A 23,846-nucleotide genomic window follows, 5' to 3' on the forward strand; every position below is an offset into this window, starting at 1 on the left:
ATCTGGCCCCTGCTCCCGTGGTGACTGAGCCGCCAAGCACACGACCATGGTCCAAAATAGGTCTGAAGTTTCCCAGCTGACCGGCTGACAGTCCACAGCTTTTGAACACGTTCGGCCAGTGCTTGAGAAGGCATTTGCAATGCTTGGCTTACCCGATGAAGTGCAAACAGACAACGGGGCTCCCTTTTATGGGCAAGAGTTCCAAGACTATCTGCAGTCTCTGGCCATAAGGCACCGCCGGATTACACCACAGTGGCCTCAGGCGAACAGCGACATTGAGAGGTTTATGCGAACACTCATCCGAGCCCTGCGGATAGGGGTAGCCCAGGATGAAGAGGCTGAATGCTGCCTGCATAAATTCTTGCGACCCTATCAGCAGATACCCCACAGCACGACAGAGTGTGCTCCTGCGACACTGCTATTCTGGAAACCACCCCCCGACTGCAGCCCGATCGGGAAAGACTGGTAGCCAGCGACACTAGATGTGGCCGGGACACAAAGGAGGCTCCAAACGAATGTGAAAGCCAGCAAGAGTTGACGGGAGAAACAACCCGACCTGCGGCTGGGAGACAAGGTCATCCTTAAAGATCACCATCCCAGGTGGAAGTTCAGAACTCCATTTGAACCCAAATCTGGGTGGTGGGGAAAGTCGAAGGAATGATGATTACGGCCCACCGGAATGGCCAGCCGGTCACCTGCAAAATGTCCTGGTTCCGAAGGGTGGTACCGTTGGATGCTGGTACTGATGTCTGGCACCAAGAGGGAACCGAGGAGGACGCAGGAGGCGATGATGCGCAGGCAGCGTGTCCGATGGAGGCTAGACAGTATGAGAGACAGAGCACCTTGCCCGAAAGGATGGGACCCTCCTTGGACCCACCCATCTGAATGGGGTGACAATACGGCGAGAGACCTGTCCGAACAATGTGGGAAATACAAACTGGGGCCCAACCCGGTGCCCAGTCAGCGGCTATAAGACTTTGTGCTGATTCAGCATGCTTCTACAAATGTTTGCTATGCATCTCTCTCTCTCTGTTCTCGTTGTAACACTGTTAAGAAGATAGTAACTCATGACTAAAATGGGGGAGGGATGTAGAGAGCCACCTGGGCTCTCCCATACCTTGTTGCCTCTTGGCGAGGAGACTGGACTTCGCCTGCACGAAGTTCTAAAATAAAGGAACCAATGGCCTTCGTGGTCTTCAGAGCACGGCACCACATAACTTATTGTGTTGTGTCGTGTTATTCTTGCACCGGCGGATGCCAAGTCAGTGTATCCTGCGCGGCCCTCAGCACGCCTCCACATGTTCGTCGGCTGAGGCACCGCCAGCCGCTCCAATCCCTCCAAAGAGGCCCGCAGTCACTTCTCCTCCCTGCAGCCTGTATGCGCTTGCAGCCCTGCTTCATCTTTAATTCCTGCCAGAAGTCCCCTCCCGTGTTATTGCATCTTCCTGCGTGTTCTTTTTGCTTTTTACCACACCAGGTTCCTCAGCGGTTGCGGCAAGGGGGTTGCATTCTTCTAATAATCTTTCTGGCTTATAAGCCTCTGGCTGCTTTGGTCCCATTCGTATAGGCCTCCGATAGACCCAACAGTCGCACTCCTTCTGTGCCGCCCTCATCTACTCCGGCCCAGCAGCAACCCCCGCTCCTGTCCGTCACCTTTCCCTAGCTCACAGTGCCAATTAGTCAAGGAGCCGCCCGTTCACCTTTGTTGCTTCTGTGTAAGCTCCATCACCTTGTGTTAGCAAAGGTCTCCCCAGAAGGGGGCATAAAGGGCCGGTGCCATAACGGCCGACTTAGGCCCGCAAGGGACCGGTCAAACCGGTTTTAGGGCAATGGTCACGCCCTCACCTTTGGATGCCTCCCCCCAGGCACCAAGTGGGGGGGAGGCGCGACGTACACACACAAGGCCAATAGGGGTGTTTGAGCTGTTCAAACCCCCCAATGAGGAAGCAGGAGACACTTGCAGGGGGCCAGGGAGGCATCATATATGGTGTGCTGTCTCCCTCGAAGGGCAAACAGACGACCAGGGACAGCGTACAAAGAGGAGCAGAACAAAGGAACAAAAGAAGAGGGGATGGGGGCCTACCTGCTCGACGTCTTTGGTCGGTGTGGGGGACTTCCCACCCGGGCAACGCAACTCCACGCCGTTTTTCCTGGGGATCAGGGCTGCTCACACGCCTTTTCTTAGCGGCTTGCCTCATGAGCGGTTGCAGGACCATCGCTGTTTTCTTTATCGGACAGGACTTTTTGACTGAGCAGCTCCGGCCCCCCGGGAGCTGCTGCTTTGTGGAGGCTGCACGCGGAGGACCGCCCATTTGCACGACGCGACCCCACAGTATTTATTTATCGAACCCTCCCCCCCCCCAAAAGCCCTGTTGTTCGGTCGGGGATCCACCTTTGGGGCACTGTGCAGAGTGGGGGGCGCTCCCAGCTGCATAGCATTTAGGCATGGCAGGCTTCCTTTCCTCTGAGGCCTGTGTTGTTGACTTCCCTCAGCCCACGTGGAGGACCGCCCGTGTGGCAACACAACTCCACAGGGTGAATTTGCCAGTTCGGCAGCAGGACAATCTCTAGCAGTCATGCCCGGCGTGGAGGACCGCCTACTACAGTCGACGCGACTCCACGAGGGGTTTTTTCCGGCAGCATCAGACAACACAAAGGCTGTCAGGAGGCAGGGCCAGCCCCTTGAGAATTCTTAAAGGCACAGACACGAGCTGCAACTGGTAATTTCTTCAAAGGGACGAGTGTGTTTGTGCACGTTTTTTAAAGGGATTCGGAGACCCTCTGGAAGCGGACTTTTTCCTATTGCCGCATTTTGACAGACCAGACAATAATTTAAAAAAACAAACAAACAAAAAACTTGATGTGTGTGTGTGTGTATATATGTATATATATATATATATATATATACATATATACATACACATACTTCTCGTATTATTTGGCTTACATATATATACCAGCTGAGGAATGGTACAGAGCACAACATGGAAGAAGTAGACGTGGGAGAGTACCAGGAAGAGCTGGAAAAGATGCTGGCACATAAGAGGGCTGAGGCACTGAAGCGTGGCAAGGATTGGCTACGCACAAAGATGGAGGAGAGTGTCTCTGAAGGGGATGTTCCACAGGTTTTGGGACAAAATGGTGGATGCACGGGCCCAAGCACCGAGAGAGATCCCACGCAAAAAACAAGTAAGCGGCAGAAAACAGAGGGGAAACCAGCAAAGAAGGTGGCAAACCTGCCAATCTCGACCCCACCGACAGCAGAAGCACCCGGGAGCAGCAGCCTTTTGAAACCAGCGGAGGGTGAGCATATAAGCGCAATAATCAAAGAGTGTTTGAAGTCTTTTGCACCATTGTTATTTAATGGCAGCGGCACAGGGCAGAGGCAAGAATGTGCGGGGAGAGGGGGAAACCACGTGAACCTTAATAAGAGTGAAGACCCAGGAGCACAGAAAGTCAGGAGCAAACAGGCAGCCGCAAGGGACCACACGCCAGCCTAGGGGCAAGTGGGCAAGGAAAAGGGCCCCTTTATACCAGTAGGGCAATCACCTGACGTATACGCTAGACTCATTAGGGCCCCCTGCAATGACAACAAAGTCAGCAGTTCTGGCAAACGTAATCCCGCTAACAGTAAAAGAAAGAATATGGCGGAAGGAATTCATAGACATTTTTTCCCAACTTGAAATTCAGTTAGAAGGTTTAGACCTCACGTGTGTGATAAAAAAGACGAGTATAGGCAGGAGAGAAAGAGAGTCAGGAAACAAAGGAATTTTGAAAATTAGTTGGATGCATTCATGATCATGGCGTGTGTTATAGTAGAAAAATTCCCACATTGCACAGCGGACCTTTGGTTATATGAGTCAAAAAATGCACACCGCCAATTCCCCGGGGATGCATGGCTAGAATATGATAAGAGTTTCAGGTTAAAGATGCAGGCCCACCCAGAGACGGAGTGGAACGAGGAGGACATGTCTAGCTACATACATAAGATGATGGTAGCCAAGGAGATCAGATCCTGGGCTGGGAGGGGGGAGCAGCCCTTTTGGAACACTTGCTGTAAAGGAACGCACGAGAAGCTCAATACATTTCACAGACCAAGCCCTGGCACAGTGGTAGGGGCCAAGGGGACAAGGGATCGCAGGCAATCTGTTGAAAATTCAAAACAGATGAGTGCACTTGGAGACAGGGCTGTAAGTTCAGGCACAGTTGTTCATCATGCGGGGGGATCACCGTGCAGGAAAAACAAACACCGATCAGACAAAAAAAGAAAAGAAAAAGAAGCATTAAAGACAGCCTACCACCATGGGTGCCAGCCGGGAGTTGGGGGAATTTTCAATTGGCAAGATGCCCTATTAACACACACATGCTGAGAAGGTTAGCCAATGAGTACTACAACAAAAAAGAAGAAGAACTATTAGTAAAAGGCTTTGAGGAAGGTTTCAAGATTCCAGTTAGAGGCCAGATAGCGGGGATTGGCAGCAGGAATTTAAAATCCGCGCAGGAGCACCCAGAGGTTGTTCAGCAAAAAATAGAAAAAGAGTGGAGGCTGGGGCGCATTGAAGGTCCCCTGTCTCACCCCCTGTCCCCAAAGACTTAATAATCTCCCTGCTAGGCGTGGTGCCCAAGAAAGAGGCAGGACACTATAGACTCATACACAATTTATCATTAACAGACGGCGTGTCAGTAAATGATGGTATCCCTCCTGGAGCTTGTTCAGTAGGGCACGCTACTGTAGACGATGCCATCAATACGCTAAAGACAGCAGGCAGAGGGTCTTTAATGGCAAAGCAGACATTGAGTCAGCTTTCTGCTTGTTACCAGTCCATCCTGACAGTTTCCACCTATTAGGTTTCCAACACAAAGGGGATGTGTATGTCGACAATGCCATGCCAATGGGCTCTCCATCTTGTGCGCATACTACGAACAGCTCAGCACATTTTTAGAGTGGGCTCTACATAAGAAAAACCCATCCGGGGAAAAGATGCACTATCTGGATGATTTCTTTTTGGGCAAAACAGGAACAGGCGAATACGCTAGTTTACTGAGGTCTTTCCAAACCCTGGCAAAGGAGCTGGGTGTCCCCCTGGCAGAAGACAATACGGTGGGTCCAGTAACAGCACTGGTATTCCTGGGCATTGAGCTAGTTCAGTCGCTGGTACGTCCAGGATCCCGGAGGGCAAAGTGTCAGAGATAAGGGAGGAGATCAGGTCCTTACAGGGTAAGCAGAAAGCAACCCTAGGGGAGCTACAACGGATGGTTGGCAAACTGAACTTCATAACCAGGGTCATCCCTGTGGGAAAAGTGTTGGCAAGGCGGCTTAGGAAATTGACGTCAGGCTTGCGCAAAAACACCACCACGTCAGGCTAGGAGCCGGGGTTAAAAGCGACTTGACAATGTGGGACTCCTTCTTAGCGCAATTTAATGGACTGCTAATCTGGAGAGAGGGTTTGATATCAGCCAGTGAGATAGCTCTGTTCACAGACGCCGCAGGCAGTAGTGGTTTCGGTGCGCTACTGGGAAAGGAATGGTGCGCAAGCAAATGGCCGGATAGGTGGCACAAACTAGGGATCTCTAGGAACATCACATTTCTTTAGCTTTTTCCATAGTAGTAGCTCTGACAATTTCGAAAGATAAACTTCGAAACATGAAACTAACAGTGTGGTCAGACAACCTGGGAGTGGTCCTAGCTATAAACAAGGGTTCTGCATCATGCCCAGATACTCTGAAGCTTTTGAGGCGACTTGTTCGCCTTCAACTCAAGGGGAGCCTGGCAATCAGGGCAAGACATATCCAACTGATAGGGTGTACAATGAGGGAAAAATGGCGCTCTGGATACACGTCAGGCAAAATTCATTCAACTACGAGGCAACCTCACAAGGGAAAACACCCGAAGGGCAAGACATGTCCAGGGCATAAAAAATTCACGGGTGGATGCTCTTTCGTTCCCAGATGGACAGATTCAGGAAGCTAGCCCCAGAGGCGAGACGAGCGATGACACCTTTTTCCAAAAGATCTCTAGAAGCTGGCGCAGCAGACTTGTCAATATTAGTTCATAATGCGCTTAAGCCAGAGAGACACAAGAAATACACCAAATAAGCCAGATCACTGATGAACATAGGGGTGTTAAAGTCACTTAGGGATCCGGAGGCCACTGCACCTGCAGTGGGAAGCTTCATCCAATAGGCCTACTAGCAGGGGAAGATGTAGTCCTGGGCGCAGGCCCACCGAGCGGAGGCTAATTTTTCAAGGATACAGACGGGCATAGACCCCACAGCCTCACACTACATTAGAACAGCCATGAAGGGCTGGAGGCGATTTAAGGGGCCAAGACAGGACAACATGCACCCCATAGATTTCACAAAACTGACACTGCTGGTAGATGTTCTGGAAGCAATGGCATACAACCTGTATGAGCTACAACTATTCCGAGCAGCCTTCACAACAACCTTCTTTGGGGCTTTTCGCATAAGCGAATTAGTAGCCACAGTCAAGAGAAAGGATGGGGGCAGTTGCCTTCAGATTCAAGATTGCAGACTGGAGACAGACAGGGTGAGGCTGCTACTAAGGAGATCAGCAAGGCAGGGGCACTTGGATTCAGCTCAGCTGCATAAAACAGGCAAAGTACTGTGTGGTCTGCAGTCTAAAAGACTACCTGAGGATACACTCTGGCTCGACGGGCCCCTTATTGATGCACATTAATGGGGAATGGTTGAGCAAGTATCAGTTCTTGGCAGTCATGCACAAAGCTTTGAGGCAGGGAGGCATGACACCAACAGCGTTTGGGTCACATTCTTTTCGTATAGGCGCGGCCACAATGGCAGTAGATTTTGGTTTGTAAGAGAACGCCATCAAGGCAGTGGGTAGGTGGCGCTCAAAGAAACAAAAGTTATGTATGGCCACATTTAATATAAACAGATCATGGCTCCCCTGTGTTCCCCTGACAAAAGTTGTCTCCATTACATTGACAGGTGCGCTACCCAGAACAGTGTGGGTGGTCGGGCACTCCCTTATTCACAATTTACAGGCATGGTGGAAACATAACGCCAAGAAGGTGAGAAGAGGCATATCGGCGACGCGCATCACATGGTGGGGTTCCCCAGGCATGAAGTAAGCCCAGCTCTCAGAGACACTGCAGTGACTACTAGAGACAGCGCAGAGACAACCAGATATGCTAGTCATACAGCTGGGGGGTAAGGATCTGGCAACAGTAGGGAGGATGGTCCTCTTGAACAAGTAAAGGAACACTTTGACTGACATATCAAGGCTTTTTTGCAGCACCACCATCATCTGGTCGGAAATAATACCCAGGATCAAATGGAGGGGGGCCATATCGAGCAGGGCGGCGTATAACTCCAGGAAAAAGCTGAACATCGCAGTCTACAAGTACTTCAAAGCAAATGGGTGGGAGAGCATACGTCACGGGTTGATTCACCCCAGATGCCTGGAGTTGTACGCGCCAGATGGCGTGCACCTATTGTCAGAAGGAATGGAAATCTTTTGGGCAAACCTAGCGGCAGAAATGGCCCAGTCGGGTTGCTCATAAATAAAAAAAATAACAACAATTTTTGAGGGGGGAGCTGGCCGGAGATGTGAGCCTCTCAGGCAGCGTGGCGGTAATTAAAGGAGGTTTTACCAAAGTTGATGGTAAGCAGACCTACTAAGGCGGTGTGCTAATGGAAGGCCACACACCTGGGGATGCCTTATGGCAGGGTATAAAGGGGCCAGCGAAGGGGAGTAAGCGGAACACAGTACCCGCAGCCCAGACCCGCCAGGACATATGGCAGAGCACAGAGACACGCAAGGTAGCGAGTTGGGCCTAATCCAAAAACAAGAGACTACCCCCTCAGAGAAATATGGTAAACCTAACACTATGGAGTGAGCCCCCTCCAGTGCCTACAGGCAATCAAAGACCAGGACTCAAAGGCCAAGCAATCACTGACACTCTGGATTTAAGAACTGGACGCTTGATTTTGAATTTGAATTTTATTTTGATTGATTTGATTTATGAGACCAACAGCTGGTGATGATGTAACAATAAAAATGTGATTAGGATAGCAGTGGTTATGAGGATAATGCGAGAAAATTTATGCCTCGCCAGAACAACGATTATTAAGGTTATCTATGTTAATAAAAGCGGCCAAGTTATATCCACAGATAAATGTCTGGTGCATTGTTTTGGTTGCTTTGAACTCTGGTTGCGGGATTTAACATGGACTATGTAAAAGGTACTGTAGTGAGACAAGTGCGGGAGTTATCGTCCACTCCCGGTTCAGCAACAGGCCTCAAGGTCAAATTGTTTTGGCAGTGTGCCACGTTGTTTGTTGCTGGACAAGTCCCGACTAAAGGGGGTCAGGATGTGGATCTCTGCTTCCAGAGTTTGGTGGTCCTGGTCAGGGCTTTCATATGCATTTCTGCTGGGAGGATTACTCCGACTTTTTACTTGGGGCTGAGCCCTATCTCAGAGCACCCGGTTGGCCATCTTTCCAGGCCATGCCCCCATGTGACTGTGCCTTTAGTTGCCATTGATCCGTTTTAGCTAGAAACTTATTGTTATTGAAACCTTCAAATAATGCAGCATGTCGTGGAATATTAGGGTAGTGCAGCAAATCTGTAATTTCGTACAAAATGCCACACCTGCAAAAATGTGGGCGATATCATTGGTTTTAGTGTATTAGTTTAGGGACCTCTCGTTTGAATGGCCACATTTTTGTAAAGGGCTTTCTGAGAGAGAGAGAGAAATGCACATACTACTCATTTTTTCGTTGTAAATGTCTGCTCATAATCTAGGTTGAAAATGTGACTTTACCAAAGGGCATTAATGGAAATTCAAGTAGAACAGGAATATATTTTGCTGCAGTGGAAGCACCCATGGTTAATTGGTTGATATTTCTGCAATACTACGAGATGATCTATGGGGCACTTTTGTTCCCTGCTGCTATTGAAATGGTTCCATTCTCTATCCTCCCTTTTTTGTCTGCAGAACCTGGCTTTCTTTTCCAGTCCTCCTGTTGCTGTTTGGGCTCGCTTGGCAGATGCATTAAGCTGGCAATTCAGCACCACCACTAAGCGAGGTCTTAATTCAGAACAACTTTCCATGCTAGCTGAAAAACTATGCGGTAAGGTACCTCTCATTGGTGGCCCTCCATGTCCCTTCGTCCTCTTCTCCAGCATATCTGTTTATCCCATCTGAAACTGTCCCAGTCACTCAGTACCAGAGACAGACATAACCTCATCCTTTTCTGTCTCCTCTTTTTCTTTCTTTCTTTTTTCTTTTTTATTTCTTTCTTTCTCTTTCTCTTTCTTTCCCTCTCCCTCTCTCTCCTCTTTTAGCTTTCTTTATTTTAGTCATTCATTTTGTTATCGCAAAGGCATGTCTACAGTGCTTCTTGTGGGGGCTTTATTAAATATAGTTCCTTTTTCTGAATGAGACTTCTGACCGCAGATGCTTCACCTTTTGAATATCTCCCCAGTCTGGAAACCTTTGAGCAATACCTCTGTGGTCCGGCAGTTGGAGATGTGCGGCTCTGCACTGACACTGTTCCATCTGGAAATGACTTGCCACTCTACAGGTCTGATGTCAGTTCCATTTTTCCCACCCCACCAAACACTCGATCTGGAGTTGCCTCTCACCTGTTTCGAGACTTATTTAAATTCATATTTATACAGTGTGCAAGGGAGATTTCACATCCCAAGCCGACAGGTTTTTAAACCTTAGGAGGGCTGTTGCAAGCAAATGTCTGTAACAGATCCACATCAGGTTGGCCTGTTGTGCCTGTGGTTTGACAACAACACTAAGGCCTGTAGTGACTGTGCATTGATGATTAGAAAAGCCATTTAGGAACACAAGGAGAAGCTATATGTCGCCATTCATCGCAAGACTAGTCCAAATCCAAAGATCTGTCTTGATCCCATTCCTGGTCCAGAAGTCGGTCTTGAGGTTGATCATCATTGCACTCCAAAATCTTGTGTAAGTCCAAGAAAAAACACACACAAAAATCCAAGCAGGACTCGCCCCTTCGAGGCGCTCTCATACACCTTTGAAGCACAAGAGTATTGCCATGCCTCTCAATCTAGCTCCCGAAGTCAATCAACATTGAAGGAAATCCCTTCTGTCTCAGACCCACCAGATGCCTGCGGGCATTGAGCAGAGAGGTCCTCCATCTGGGATACAATAGGCGAGTTTGCACTTGGCACTGGTTTGACCCTCTGATACGGCCACTGCACCTCTACTGGCGCCTTTGCAGATTCCACCTCTGACTCCACATACCATTGCTAGTTCCCATTCCATTGACTTTTATACCATCTTCATTGATGCCGGAGGACGAGGCACACCTAAATTCGACTTATAGCAGGCTCAGTGTCCATCACGCCACAGCATTTGCCTGCTCCATCTGATCTGCTTATCATTCTGGTTAGGCATCATAGGTCTCATACACTACATCTTTTGTCTTGGATGGACTCTGACAACGAGTATAGTGTATGAGATGATTTTGGGCACACCTACTATGACTAAAACTGATGTGAGGACCTCCAGGATACCAGTGACCTTCACACCTTTATTGACACCGGCCTAGTCTTACCCCCATACCTTGTAACTGAGGCAGGAGCCTCATTTGCACTGATCGTGCGGAGAATGGCTGAAGTTCTCGACCTCTACCTCCCCACCTTGAAGGACAAGATGAATGTCCTAACCAAAGCCTGATACGTAGGGCAAACCAATTCTGAACCTCTGTTGCCCTTTAATGAGGCCCTTACCGCAACACCGTCTTAAGAGCATGGGACAAACTTTTCTGTGGTCCCCCTGTGAATCACTACATTGCATGGCACCATCACCCTGTCCCCGGCAACTATGCATTTTTGATTCAGCACTCTTCCTGTGAGATCTTGGTGTTGCAGGTATTCACCAGTCAGACAGATACAAAAGCTTTCTTGAATACTTTCCCCATAGGGAGTTAAAGAGAGTAGAAACCTTGAGGAAGAGGATATTTTCTTTCACCATTTTGACTCTCCTGTTGGCTAATGCCAGTTTCCTTTTGGGTCGCTATTCCAGTGTTCTCTGGGATTCTGTTGCTCAAGTCCCCTCCACAGAAGCAGTCCAGGATGGCCATGATGCCACAAAGTTTACTACCCATTGCGACCTGGAAACAAACAGATTCCATTGGGCAAGCTATCGGCCCCAGCTTCCCTATCCGCAGCCATGCCTGATTGAGATTGACAGATTTTTCTGACATTGTTCATTTTGTCCCTTATGGAAATGCCCTTTGATGGCACTCGCTTTCTTGATGATAAAGTGGACTTCTAAGAAAGCAGGGCCATAGCGTGCTCCATGGGCTTGATTGCTCACCCATGTCACCAGCTTCAGTCCTTTCAATCTCACTGCAGCTCTTGCAGGGGTGCCCCATACACATAGCCTATTCAGCCTCAGCAGGGTTCCAACACACTGGCCCCAGGGTCATGGACAGCACACCAGCCAGGCCATCCCCATAACCTCACCCACACCTGTCAAACGTCTTTAGAGTACCCTTAGTGAAGCACAGCCAAACGGTTCAAGACAGGATCCAAGGATTCTTATTTGGTTGACAGGCTATAACATCGGATAGATGGGTCCAGCAAATTGTCCAGAAGGGGTACACTCTACCATTCCTCACTGCCCGTCGCACCTTCCATCATCCTCAGAACACCTGACGGAGGACCATCTATCCAACCTATGGCAAGAAGTGCAAGCCTTTTTGGCCAAAGGTGCTATCGAGAGGGTGCCAGCATTGGATGTGGGTGGAAGTTGTTACTCCTGCTACTTCGTTGAGGATGAAGGCCTTTATCCTGTTTTAGATTAGCATCCTCTTAACCCCTTCTTCCAGAAGTACAAATTGAAGATGCTCTCCCTGACCCAAATCTTGTCTGCCCTCGACCCTGGAAACTGGATTGTTGCATTAAACCTGCAGGATGCATATTTTCACATCCCTGTCCTGCTGGCCCGCAAGCAGTATCTGCAGTTCATGGTGGGACAGTAGCATTTTCAGTTCACTGTGCTCATCTTTGGTCTCACCAGCGCACCTCAAGTACTCACAAAAGTGATGGCAATGGTGTCAGCACATCTTTGGAGATCAGGAGTTTCAGCTTTACCCTACCTGGATGACTGGCTGCTGAACGTGGGCTCACCCCAGGCAGTTGTCTTCCTCCTCCAGACTACAGTGAACCTCTGGACATATTTGGGGTTCACTGTCAACATGCCGAAGTCACACCTGACTTTTTCTCAGGCACATCCTTTTATCTGAGCCTTTCTAAACATTGTCTGGTTTCATGCCTTTCCCCTAAAAACTTGAGTTTAGGACATTCAGGCTATGATCCTGATTTTTCAGCCTCAATCCTGGATTTAGACTCTGAGGCTGCTGGGGCCGATGGCCTCCTACAGCCTGCTGGTCAAGTATGCCAGGTTGCATATGTAGGCTCTGCACTGGGGTCCGAAGTCTCAGTGGGCCCAGCATCAAGAAGACCTCTCCGATCGTGTCCAGAACTTGCAGGAGTCTGCAAAAGACCCCAGGGGTGGTTGCTTGATCGCAAATTGGTCAGCCACAGACCCCTCTCCATAGCCTATCCTGACCTAACTGTAGTAACAGGTGCATTACTTGTAGCTGGTGTGGCCTTCTAGAAGAGGTGAGATCAGAGGTCTCTGGCCGAGGTCCGGCTCCACATCATCCTCCTGGAGCTGAGCGCCATCCACTTGTCATCATTCCTGCCATCCATAAAGGGCCGACTGGTGCAGGTGATCACAAACAGCACCACCACCATATGGTATTGCAACAAACAGGGCAGGTTGGGTCATGGACCTTGTTACAGGAGGCACTCACTTCACATCTGGAATGGCTGAACCATCAAGGATCCTTTGTGGTTGGGTGCCACTTGGTGGGATGTTTAAACGCCAGGGCAGACAAACTCAGCCATTATTGTCTAGAGGCTCATGAGTGGCAATTATGTCTAGAGGTGGAGCATGGTCTCTTCCACACATGGGATGAACCTTTGCTCGATATCTTTCACTGCAAGGAACGTGCAATGTTAGCAGTTCTGTGCACTGGAGTACCCTCTCTCTCTCTGCAGTATGTTCCACCTATGGTGGAACTTGGGACTTCTGTATGCCTTCCCCCTGATACCTCTCCTGTCCAGAGTTCTGAAGATCAGGAATGACCAGGTCATGCTATTGGCCCTGAATTGAGCAGCGAAAGTATGGTATATTGAGCTCCTGGGCTTGAGTAGCTGTTCTCTGATGTGCCTGCTTCTCCATGAGGATCTAATGTTGCAGCAGTGGAGCAGGGTCTTACATCTATGTCTCCACAATCTCCACCTTCATGCTAGGAGATTGAGCGGCAACAGCCGATAACCTTTGACCATCATCCATAGGTGGTTGATGTAATTTTGGCAACCAGGCATTCCTCAGCAAATAGGTCTGGACTAATTTGTGGTTTGATGTGGCTCACGACAGACACTCTCTAGGACAAGTATTCTGTGTTTTGTTGTTTGCTCTCCTCCTAACCTGGCAGAGCTTTGCTTTGAACATGGTCAGAAGGTACCTTTCGACCTTCTTATGGTTGCCGGAACAGCCCTCATTACTTAAATCACCTCTTGTGATGCATTGTTTAAAGGACCTCATTTGTTTCCTCCTTCTCCCTTTGTATGCCACGTGGGATCTTGACCTGGTCCTCATATATTTGGTGTGCACTTCCTTGGAGTTGGTGCACAGCTGCCCTTTGCAGCTTCTCACCTTCAGGACAATGTTCCTACTTGCCATAGCATTGGTACGCTCGATGAGCAAGCTTCAAGCTCTGTGTCAACCTGCCATATACCACTTTCTTCCCAGACATATGAGTTTTGCTGATTCAGACATCCTTCCTTGTGAAAGTAGTGACGCTGTTCCATGTCAGTCAAACCATCACCTTACCGGCATTCTGTGCTCTGTCCCACACCTCTGAGGAGGAGAGACTCCATTGCCTAATCCCCAAAAGAGTTTTGAGCTTTTATATTGATCCTGTCTAGGAACACCGAGTGGAAGATCAGCTCTTTGTGGGGTTCACAAAAAGGTCAGAGCTGTGTAGAAACAAACAAGCTCTCGTACAACGTGCTCTGCATTAATATCGGATATGCACTGCCCTAAGAGCAGCACCCAGAATGGTAAGGGCTCATTCCTCCAGAGCCGAGGCTGCTACCACTGCGTTGGCTTTCAGAGTTAAAGTCCTGGACATTTGTGATACAACTATGCGGGTGTCCCTTCATATGTTCTTCTCTCTGTCTGCGCCAGATTCACCAAGAGAGACATTTCATCCTCTTTCTCCTGCAAGACTTATTGGTTTGAGCCAGTTCATGAATAGGCATTGCTTTGGTATCCACTCAAAAGGTGAGGTGTCTGCAGTAAGAAGTCTGTATTAGTAGAACAAGCTACTTACATGTGATAATGCTCTGTTCAATGGCATGTGTAGCTGTAGATAGACATGCAGTGCATAAGCTCGCCATCTATTGTTGGGTTCGGAATAGTACAACTTGTTTTTGTTCGAAGAAAGTTTTCGAGTCACGGGGTCGAGTGACTCCTCTCGGAAATACTGTGCATGGGCATCGAGTCCTTTGTTAGATTATTTGTCCGCGAGCGGGAGATTGAAGTAGTGAAAAGAGTATATAGTAGGATATAAAAGATGTCCATGCAATGTATTTACGTATGTGAGTGTGTGTGTGTGTGTGAATATGTTCGATGGCATGTGTAGCTGCAGATACACATGCTGTGCACTGTTCCTGCCATCTAGTGTTGGGCAAGTTGTTTTTCTTCAAAGAAGTCTTTTCGAGTCACGGGACTGAGTGACTCCTCCCTTTTGGCTCCATTGCACATGGGCATAGACTCCATCTTAGATTTTCTTTCCGCCATTGGGTTCGGACATGTTCCTCTTCGCTCCGTGATTCGAATCGGGAAAAATCCGTCGGTATTGTTGCGTTCGGGACCGGTTTTCTATAGATACATCGGCACCGACGAGACAGCCGCTTCGGCGGCCCTTCGTGGCTTCCGCACCCAACCGAGGCCTGGTCGGCCCGACCACACCCGTCGTCGAAGACTCATGGACCGGACCCCCTTCCGTTTCTGTCCGATGTGCCACGGCAAGTATCCTTTTACAGACCAGCATCGGGTCTGTAATCTGTGTTTGTCACCGGAACACAGAGAGGATACCTGTGAGGCCTGCAAGGCTTTTCGGTTGAAGAAGACCTTGAGAGATCGACAAGCAAGGCGCTTGCAGACGGCATCGAAATCGACACAACACCTCGACGTCAAGGAGGAAGAGATGGCTATCTCGATCCAGGGTTCGGAATCGGACGACTCCAACGGAGACCGACCACCGACGGCAGGACAAAAAGTGAGTACGCCTGCCCCGACCCAGCCCCAAAGTCAGTCGAAAAAACAGAAGGCCTCGGGGACGCCACTGCCGGAAGGCCGTGGCTCGACCCACAAGAAAAGCGGTGACCAAATAACATCTTTGGCACCGAAAAAGGCCAAGATCGTGCCGAAGTCTTCCGACTCAGGTCGAGAGAAACCGGCATCGAAAAGAGTCGACATCGATTGGTCGAATCGAATAAGCCTCGAAAGAGCCTCTCTGAGCCGAGACCAACTGTAACCATGGGTGTTTCGGTACCGAAAAAACGGCTTCGGAGCCGAAAAAGACTTCTTATACAGAAGAACATGGGCTCTCACAACAACTTAAAGAGAGGCACAGGTTTGAGCAGGAGCTGGATGTGGAGGAGTTTGACGAAAGTCAACAAAGGTTACAAATCCAGAAGGACACTGGAAAAATTAAAACCATTCCTCTGCTCAAGTTTAAAAGGAAATTGGCTTTTCACGCAGAGACTGAAACTGAGCAGCCAAGAGCAAAGGTGGTTAGAGAAAGGTCACCAACTCCACATTTCACACCAGAGATGTCGCCACAGTCACCCACACATACTGTGCAGTTGCAGGACGATGCAGGTCCCTGGGACCTCTACGACCCACCAGTTTCAGACAACAGTCCTGAGTGTTATCCCTCAAAGCCATCTCCTCCAGAGGATAGCACATACTACACGCAAGTACTAGCCAGGGCTGCGACATTCCATAATGTCACTATGCACTCAGAACCAGTGGAGGATGACTTTCTTTTCAATACACTGGCATCCACGCATGCGTCATATCAAAGCCTGCCAATGTTACTAGGCATGCTTAAGCATGCACAACAAGTCTTCCAAGAATCGGTAAAGGGAAGGGCCATTACACAGCGGGTGGAGAAAAAATACAAACCTCCCCCATCAGACCCTGTGTTCATTACACAGCAGCTCGCACCGGACTCTGTAGTAGTGGGAGCCGCAAGAAAGCGGGCTGTAGGAAGTTGCTCTGTATGCACTATTTCAAAGTAAGAAATAGCATGCACAGAGTCCAAGGGTTCCCCTTAGTGGTAAGATAGTGGCAAAAATAGATAATTCTAATGCTCTATTTTGTGGTAGTGTGGTCGAGCAGTAGGCTTATCAGAGGGTAGTGTTAAGCATTTGTTGTACACACACAGGCAATAAATGGGGAACACACACTCAAAGACAATTCCAGGCCAATAGGTTTTTATATAGAAAAATATCTTTTCTGAGTTTATTTTAATAACCACAGGTTCAAGATTTACAAACAATACTTTAAATGAAAGGTATTTCACTTAGGAACTTTGAATTAGCAAAATAGCATATACAGTTTTCACACAAATGGCAATAAGCTATTTTAAAACTGGACACTGCGCAATTTTCAACAGTTCCTGGGGGAGGTAAGTGTTTGTTAGTTTTTCAGGTAAGTAAACCACCTACAGCAGTGGTTCCCAACCTGTGGGCCGGGGACCCCTGGGGGTCCGCAAAGCCTCCTCAGGGGGTCCGCGACTGCTTAAAAAATTGAATAATATTAGGTCCCAGCTATCAGTAATGACTCAGTGGGGGTCCCCGGGTTCCAATAATGATTCAGTGGGGGTCCCCGGGCTCCAGTATTGATAAAATGGGGGTCCACAGAAGTCAAAAGGTTGGGAACCACTGACCTACAGGGTTCAAAGTTGGGTCCAAGGTAGCCCACCGTGGCGGGTTCAGGGCAACCCCAAAGTTACCACACCAGCAGCTCAGGGCCGGTCAGGTGCAGAGGTCAAAGTGGTGCCCAAAACGCATAGGCTTCAATGGAGAAGGGGGTGCCCCGGTTCCAGTCTGCCAGCAGGTAAGTACCCGCATCTTCGGAGGGCAGACCAGGGGGGTTTTGTAGGGCACGGGGGGACACAAGTCAGAACAAAAAGTACTCCATCAGCGGCATGGGGCGGCCGGGTGCAGTGTGCAAACAGGCGTTGGGTTTGCAATGGAGTTCAATGGGAAACCAAGGGGTCTCTTCAGCGATGCAGGCAGGCAAGGAGGGGGGCTCCTCGGGGTAGCCACCACCTGGGCAATGGAGAGGGCCACCTGGGGGTCGCTCCTGCACTGGAGGTCTGCGGGTGCAGTGTCCATACCAGGCGTCAGGTTCTTAGAAGCAGGCAGTCGTGGTCAGGGGGAGCCTCTGGATTCCCTCTGCAGGCGTCGCTGTGGGGGTTCAGGGGGGTCAACTCTGGCTACTCACGGGCTCGCAGTCGCCGGGGAGTCCTCCCTGTCGTATTGGTTCTCCACAAGTCGAGCCGGGGGCGTCGGGTGCAGAGTGCAAAGTCTCACGCTTCCGGCAGGAAACGTGTGTTCTTTCAAAGTTGCTTCTTTGTTGCAAAGAGGCTTCTTCCTTGGAGCAGAGCCGCTGTCCTCTGGAGTTCTTGGTCCTTTTAGATGCAGGGTAGTCCTCTGAGGCTTCAGAGGTCGCTGGACCCTGTGGAATGCGTCGTTTTAGCAGTTCTCTTGAAGTGGGGAGACAGGCCGGTAGAGCTGGGGCCAAAGCAGTTGGTGTCTCCGTCTTCTCTGCAGGTTTTTCAGCTCAGCAGTCCTTCTTTGTCTTAGGTTGCAGGAATCTCTCTTGCTAGGTTCTGGGAGCCCCTAAATACGAAATTTAGGGGTGTGTTTAGGTTTGGGGGGTTAGTAGCCAATGGATACTGGCCCTGTGGGTGGCTACACCCTCTTTGTGCCTCCTCCCTGAGGGGAGGGGGGCACATCCCTAATCCTATTGGGGGAATCCTCCATCTGCAAGATGGAGGATTTCTAAAAGTCGGAGTCACCTCAGCTCAGGACACCTTAGGGGCTGTCCTGACTGGCCAGTGACTCCTCCTTGTTTTTCTCATTATCTCCTCTGGCCTTGCCGCCAAAAGTGGAGCCATGGCCGGAGGGGGCGGGCAACTCCACTAGCTGTAGTGCCCTGGGGTGCTGTAACAAAGGGGGTGAGCCTTTGAGGCTCACCGCCAGGTGTTACGGTTCCTGCAGGGGGAGGTGAGAAGCACCTCCACCCAGTACAGGCTTTGTTACTAGCCACAGACTGACAAAGGCACTCTCCCCATGTGGCCAGCAACATGTCTGGTGTGTGGCAGGCTGCTAAAACTAGTCAGCCCACACTGGAAGTCGATATGGTTTCAGGGGGCATCTCTAAGATGCCCTCTGGGGTGTATTTTACAATCAAATGTACACTGGCATCAGTGTGCATTTATTGTGCTGAGAAGTTTGATACCAAACTTCCCAGTTTTCAGTGTAGCCATTATGGTGCTGTGGAGTTCGTGCATGACAGACTCCCAGACCATATACTCTTATGGCTACCCTGCACTTACAATGTCTAAGGTTTTGCTTAGACACTGTAGGGGCATAGTGCTCATGCACTTATGCCCTCACCTATGGTATAGTGCACCCTGCCTTAGGGCTGTAAGGCCTGCTAGAGGGGTGACTTACCTATACCTATAGGCAGTGTGAGGTTGGCATGGCACCCTGAGGGGAGTGCCATGTCGACTAAGTCATTTTATCCCGACCAGCACACACAAGCTGGCAAGCAGTGTGTCTGTGCTGAGTTAGGGGTCCCCAGGGTGGCATAAGACATGCTGCAGCCCTTAGAGACCTTCCCTGGCATCAGGGCCCTTGGTACCAGGGGTACCAGTTACAAGGGACTTACCTGGATGCCAGGGTGTGCCAATTGTGGAAACAAAGGTACAGGTTAGGGAAAGAACACTGGTGCTGGGGCCCGGTTAGCAGGCCTCAGCACACTTTCAAATCATAACTTGGCATCAGCAAAGGCAAAAAGTCACGGGGTAACCATGCCAAGGAGGCATTTCCTTACACGGGCAAATTCACAATCGCCAGGGGATGCGCCACCCCCTGATAAAGAAAGCCGCAAATTCGACGCGGCAGGGAAGAGAGTGGCGTTGCAAGCGGCCAACCAGTGGCGTATCGCCAATTCACAGGCCCTCCTCGTCCGTTACGACCGAGCCCATTGGGACGAAATGCATGATAATATTCAGCATTTACCAAAAGAACATCAAAAACGGGCTCAACAGGTGGTGGAGGAGGGACAGGCCATCTCCAACAACCAAATCCGTTCTGCACTGGACTCTGCCGATACAGCAGCAAGAACTGTAAACACAGCAGTTACCATCAGGAGGCATGCATGGCTACGCATCTGGTTTCAAACCAGAAATACAGCAAGCGGTGTTAAACATGCCGTTCAACCAGCAGCAACTATTTGGGCCAGAGGTGGACACTGCAATAGAAAAAATGAAGAAGGACTCAGACACGGCCAAAGCCATGGGCGCGCTCTACTCTTCCCAGGATAGGGGAGCATTAAGGAAGCCACAGTTTAGGGGAGGGTTTAGACAGCAACCCTCAGAGCCTTCCACCTCCCAAACAAAACCCACCTACCAGTCACAATACCAGAGAGGGGGGTTTTGTGGTTCTTTCAGGGGACAATACTCAAGAGCTAGGGGAAGATTTTAGCCTGCCAAGCAGACCCCCAGTAACAAGCAGTGACTTCAATGTGTCACTTCCCCAACACACATCACCAGTGGGGGGAAGATTAACAAAATACCACAGACATTGGTCAGACATAACCACGGACACATGGGTTCTATCAATTATCCAGCATGGTTACTGCATAGAATTCACACATTTCCCTCCAGATGTTCCACCAAGGATGCACAAACTGTCAGCACAACATGTAGACCTACTACAAATAGAGGTGCAACCACTATTAACAAAACAAGCCATAGAACTTGTACCACACCATCAAAAAGGAACAGGGATTTACTCCCTTTATTTCCTTATTCCCAAAAAAGACAAAACACTAAGACCAATTTTAGATCTCAGGATGATAAACCTCTTCATCAAATCAGATCATTTACACATGGGCACACTACAAGATGTAGTTCCCTTGCTAAAACAGGAAGAATACATGGAAACACTGGATTTAAAGGATGCCTATTTCCACATACCCATCCATCCATCTCACAGGAAATACCTCAGATTTGTCATACCGGGCAAACATTACCAATTCAAAGTATTGCCCTTCGGGATAACAACAGCGCCCAGAGTATTTACAAAATGCCTTGCTGTAGTAGCAGCTCATATAAGGAGACATCACATGCACGTATTCCCATATCTCGACGATTGGCTAATAAAAGCCAACACTCAACACCGGTTTCAAAGTCACAAGCAATATGTAATAGATACTCTACACAAACTAGGGTTTTCTATAAATTACCAAACATCTCACTTGCAACCATCCCAAATACAACAATACTTGGGAGCCACACTCAACACCCAAAGAGCAATTGCCACTCCAAGCCCACAAAGAGTTCAATCGTTTCAAAATATAGGGGGTCATTCTGACCGCCAGGGTCGCGAATGACGGAAGCACCGCCAACAGGCTGGCGGCGCTTCCAAGCCCATTCTGACCGCCACGGTCAGAAAACCGGGGCCGGCGGTTTCCCGCCGTTTACCCCCGGCTGGGCGAATCCGCCAGGGCAGCGCTGCAAGCAGCGCTGCGCTGGGGATTCTGACCCCCTTCCCGCCAGCCTGTTTCTGGCGGTTTTCACCGCCAGGAAGAGGCTGGCGGGAACGGGTGTCCTGGGGCCCCTGGGGGCCCCTGCACTGCCCATGCCAATGGCATGGGCAGTGCAGGGGCCCCCTAACAGGGCCCCATGAAGCTTTTCACTGTCTGCTTAGCAGACAGTGAAAAGCGCGACGGGTGCAACTGCACCCGTCGCACGCCCGAAACACCGCCGGCTCCATTCTGAGCCGGCTTCTGTGTTGCAGGCCTCCTTCCCGCTGGGCCGGCGGGCGCTAACATGGTTAGCGCCCGCCGGCCCAGCGGGAAGGTTGAAATGCCGGCAGCGGTCTTTTGACCGCGTAGCGGCCAAATGGCGGTTCCCGTCTGGCGGGCGGCAACCGCCGCCTGCCAGAGTCAGAATGACCGCCATAGTGTCAAGCATACAACCAAACCAACAGTACACAGGCAGGTTTGTAATGAAACTACTAGGCATGATGTCCTCATGCATCGCTATTATCCCAAACGCACGGCTACACCTGCGGCCCTTACAACAGTGCCTAGCAATACAATAGACGCAGGCACAGGGTCAACTTCAAGATCTAGTGTTGATAGACCGCCAAACACACTCTTCGCTTCAATGGTGGAACCCTGTAAATGTAAACAAAGGGCGGCCATTTCAAGACCCAGTGCCTCACGCCACTATTACAACAGACGCTTCCATGATTGGGTGGGGAGCACACCTCAACAATCACACTATACAAGGTCAATGGGACAGTCAACAAAAACAACTTCACATAAATCACTTAGAACTACTAGCGGTCTCCCTAGCACTAAAAGCTTTTCAACCCCTTCTAGTCCACAAACACATTCTTGTCAAAACAGACAATATGACAACAATGTACTATCTAAACAAACAGTGGGGGACACACTCGTCACAACTATGCCTTCTAGCACAAAAGATTTGGCATTGGGCTATTCACAACAACATTCGTCTGATACAGCAATATATACCAGGCATTCACAATCAGTTAGCCGACAATCTCAGTCGGGATCACCAACAAACTCACAAGTGGGAAATACATCCCCAGAGTCTACAGGATTACTTTCACTGCTGGGGAACACCAGACATAGATCTGTTAGCAACACAACAAAAGACAAAATGCCAAACTTCGCATCCAGATATCCACACCCTCAGTCCAAGGGCAATGCTCTATGGATCAATTGGTCAGGGATATTTGCTTACGCTTTTCCCTCTCTCCCACTCATTCCTTTCCTAGTCAACAAACTGAAACTAATACTCATAGCACCAACGTGGGCTCGCCAACCGTGGTACACCACACTGTTGGACTTCTCAGTAGTACCTCACATCAAACTCCCAAACAGACCAGATCTGTTAACACAACACAAACAACAGATCAGACACCCCAATCCAGCATTGCTCAACCTAGCAATCTGGCTCCTGAGGTCTTGGAATTTGGCTATCTGAACCTTTCAAATGAGTGTATGGAAGTCATTAAACAAGCAAGAAAACCGACAACAAGGCATTATTATGCTAATAAATGGAAAAGATTTGTTTTCTACTGCCAAGCAAATCAAATCTCACCTTTTAGATGCCTCCATACAAAACATTGTGGGTTACTTACTACATCTACAAAAAGCAAATCTAGCTTTTTCTTCCATCAAAATTCATCTCACTGCAATCTCTGCTTATCTGCAAATCAAACATACAAAGTCACTTTTTTAGAATCCCAGTTATTAAAGCCTTTATGGAAGAACTAAAAAAAGATCATACCTCCAAGAACCCCACCAGTACCCTCGTGGAATCTTAATATTGTACTTGCATGACTCATGGGTCCACCTTTTGAACCCATGCATTCTTGCCAGATCCAATTCTTAACTTGGGCGGTAGCTTTTCTAATAGCCATTACTTCACTACGAAGAGTTAGCGAAATACAGGCGTTTACTATTGAAGAACCTTTTATACAAGTACACAAACATAAAGTGGTTCCCCGTACAAATCCAAATTTTTTACCAAAAGTAATTTCACCGTTTCATCTAAACCAAACAGTAGAGCTCCCAGTCTTCTTCCCACAACCAGACTCGGTAGCAGAAAGAGCACTGCATACATTAGACATAAAAAGGGCGCTAATGTATTACATAGACAGAGCAAAATCATTTCGTAAAACGAAGCAATTGTTCGTTGCTTTCCAAAAACCCCATGCTGGTAACCCTATATCCAAACAGGGCATAGCCAGATGGATAGTCAAATGCATTCAGACCTATTACCTCAAAGCTAAGAGACTTACCCATTACACCAAAGGCACACTCCACTAGAAAGAAAGGAGCAACAATGGCCTTTCTAGGTGATATACCACTGACAGAGATTTGTAAGGCAGACACTTGGACTACACCTCATACCTTTACCAAACATTACTGTGTAGATGTGTTAGCAACACAACAAGCCACAGTAGGACAGGCTGTACTAAGAACATTATTTCAAACAACTTCAACTCCTACAGGCTGACCACCACTTTCGGGAGGATTACTGCTTTGTAGTCTATGCACAGCATGTGTATCTGCAGCTACACATGCCATCGAACGGAAAATGTCACTTACCCAGTGTACATCTGTTTGTGGCATGTTGCGCTGCAGATTCACATGCGCCCTCCCACCTCCCCGGGAGCCTGTAGCCGTTTAAGTTGCATTTAAATTGTATATATGTAAATGAATATTCCTTTACCACAAACTATGTACATACATATCTATTCCATTACATGGACATCTTTAGTATCCTCATTCTACCACTCCTACCTCACCCTATGGGGGGAAAACAATCTAAGATGGAGTTGATGCCCATGCGCAATGGAGCCGAAAGGGAGGAGTCACTCGGTCCCGTGACTCG

The 23,846-nt window shown here is 49.1% G+C and overlaps 1 protein-coding gene across 2 annotated transcripts in view; it reads left to right on the forward strand.

Annotated features, from left to right (window-relative positions):
* STAT2 (signal transducer and activator of transcription 2) overlaps positions 1-23,846 on the forward strand; it is a 482,775-nt gene that overhangs the window by 315,429 nt on the left and 143,500 nt on the right. For both annotated transcript variants that reach the window (XM_069230705.1, XM_069230706.1), the window contains exon 17: positions 8,981-9,116. In XM_069230705.1, the coding sequence (XP_069086806.1) occupies positions 8,981-9,116 (136 nt within the window). The remainder of the gene's footprint in view (positions 1-8,980; positions 9,117-23,846) is intronic.

The sequence above is a fragment of the Pleurodeles waltl genome, chromosome 4_2, assembly GCF_031143425.1.
Source record: "Pleurodeles waltl isolate 20211129_DDA chromosome 4_2, aPleWal1.hap1.20221129, whole genome shotgun sequence".
In the NCBI taxonomy this organism is placed as follows: domain Eukaryota; kingdom Metazoa; phylum Chordata; class Amphibia; order Caudata; family Salamandridae; genus Pleurodeles; species Pleurodeles waltl.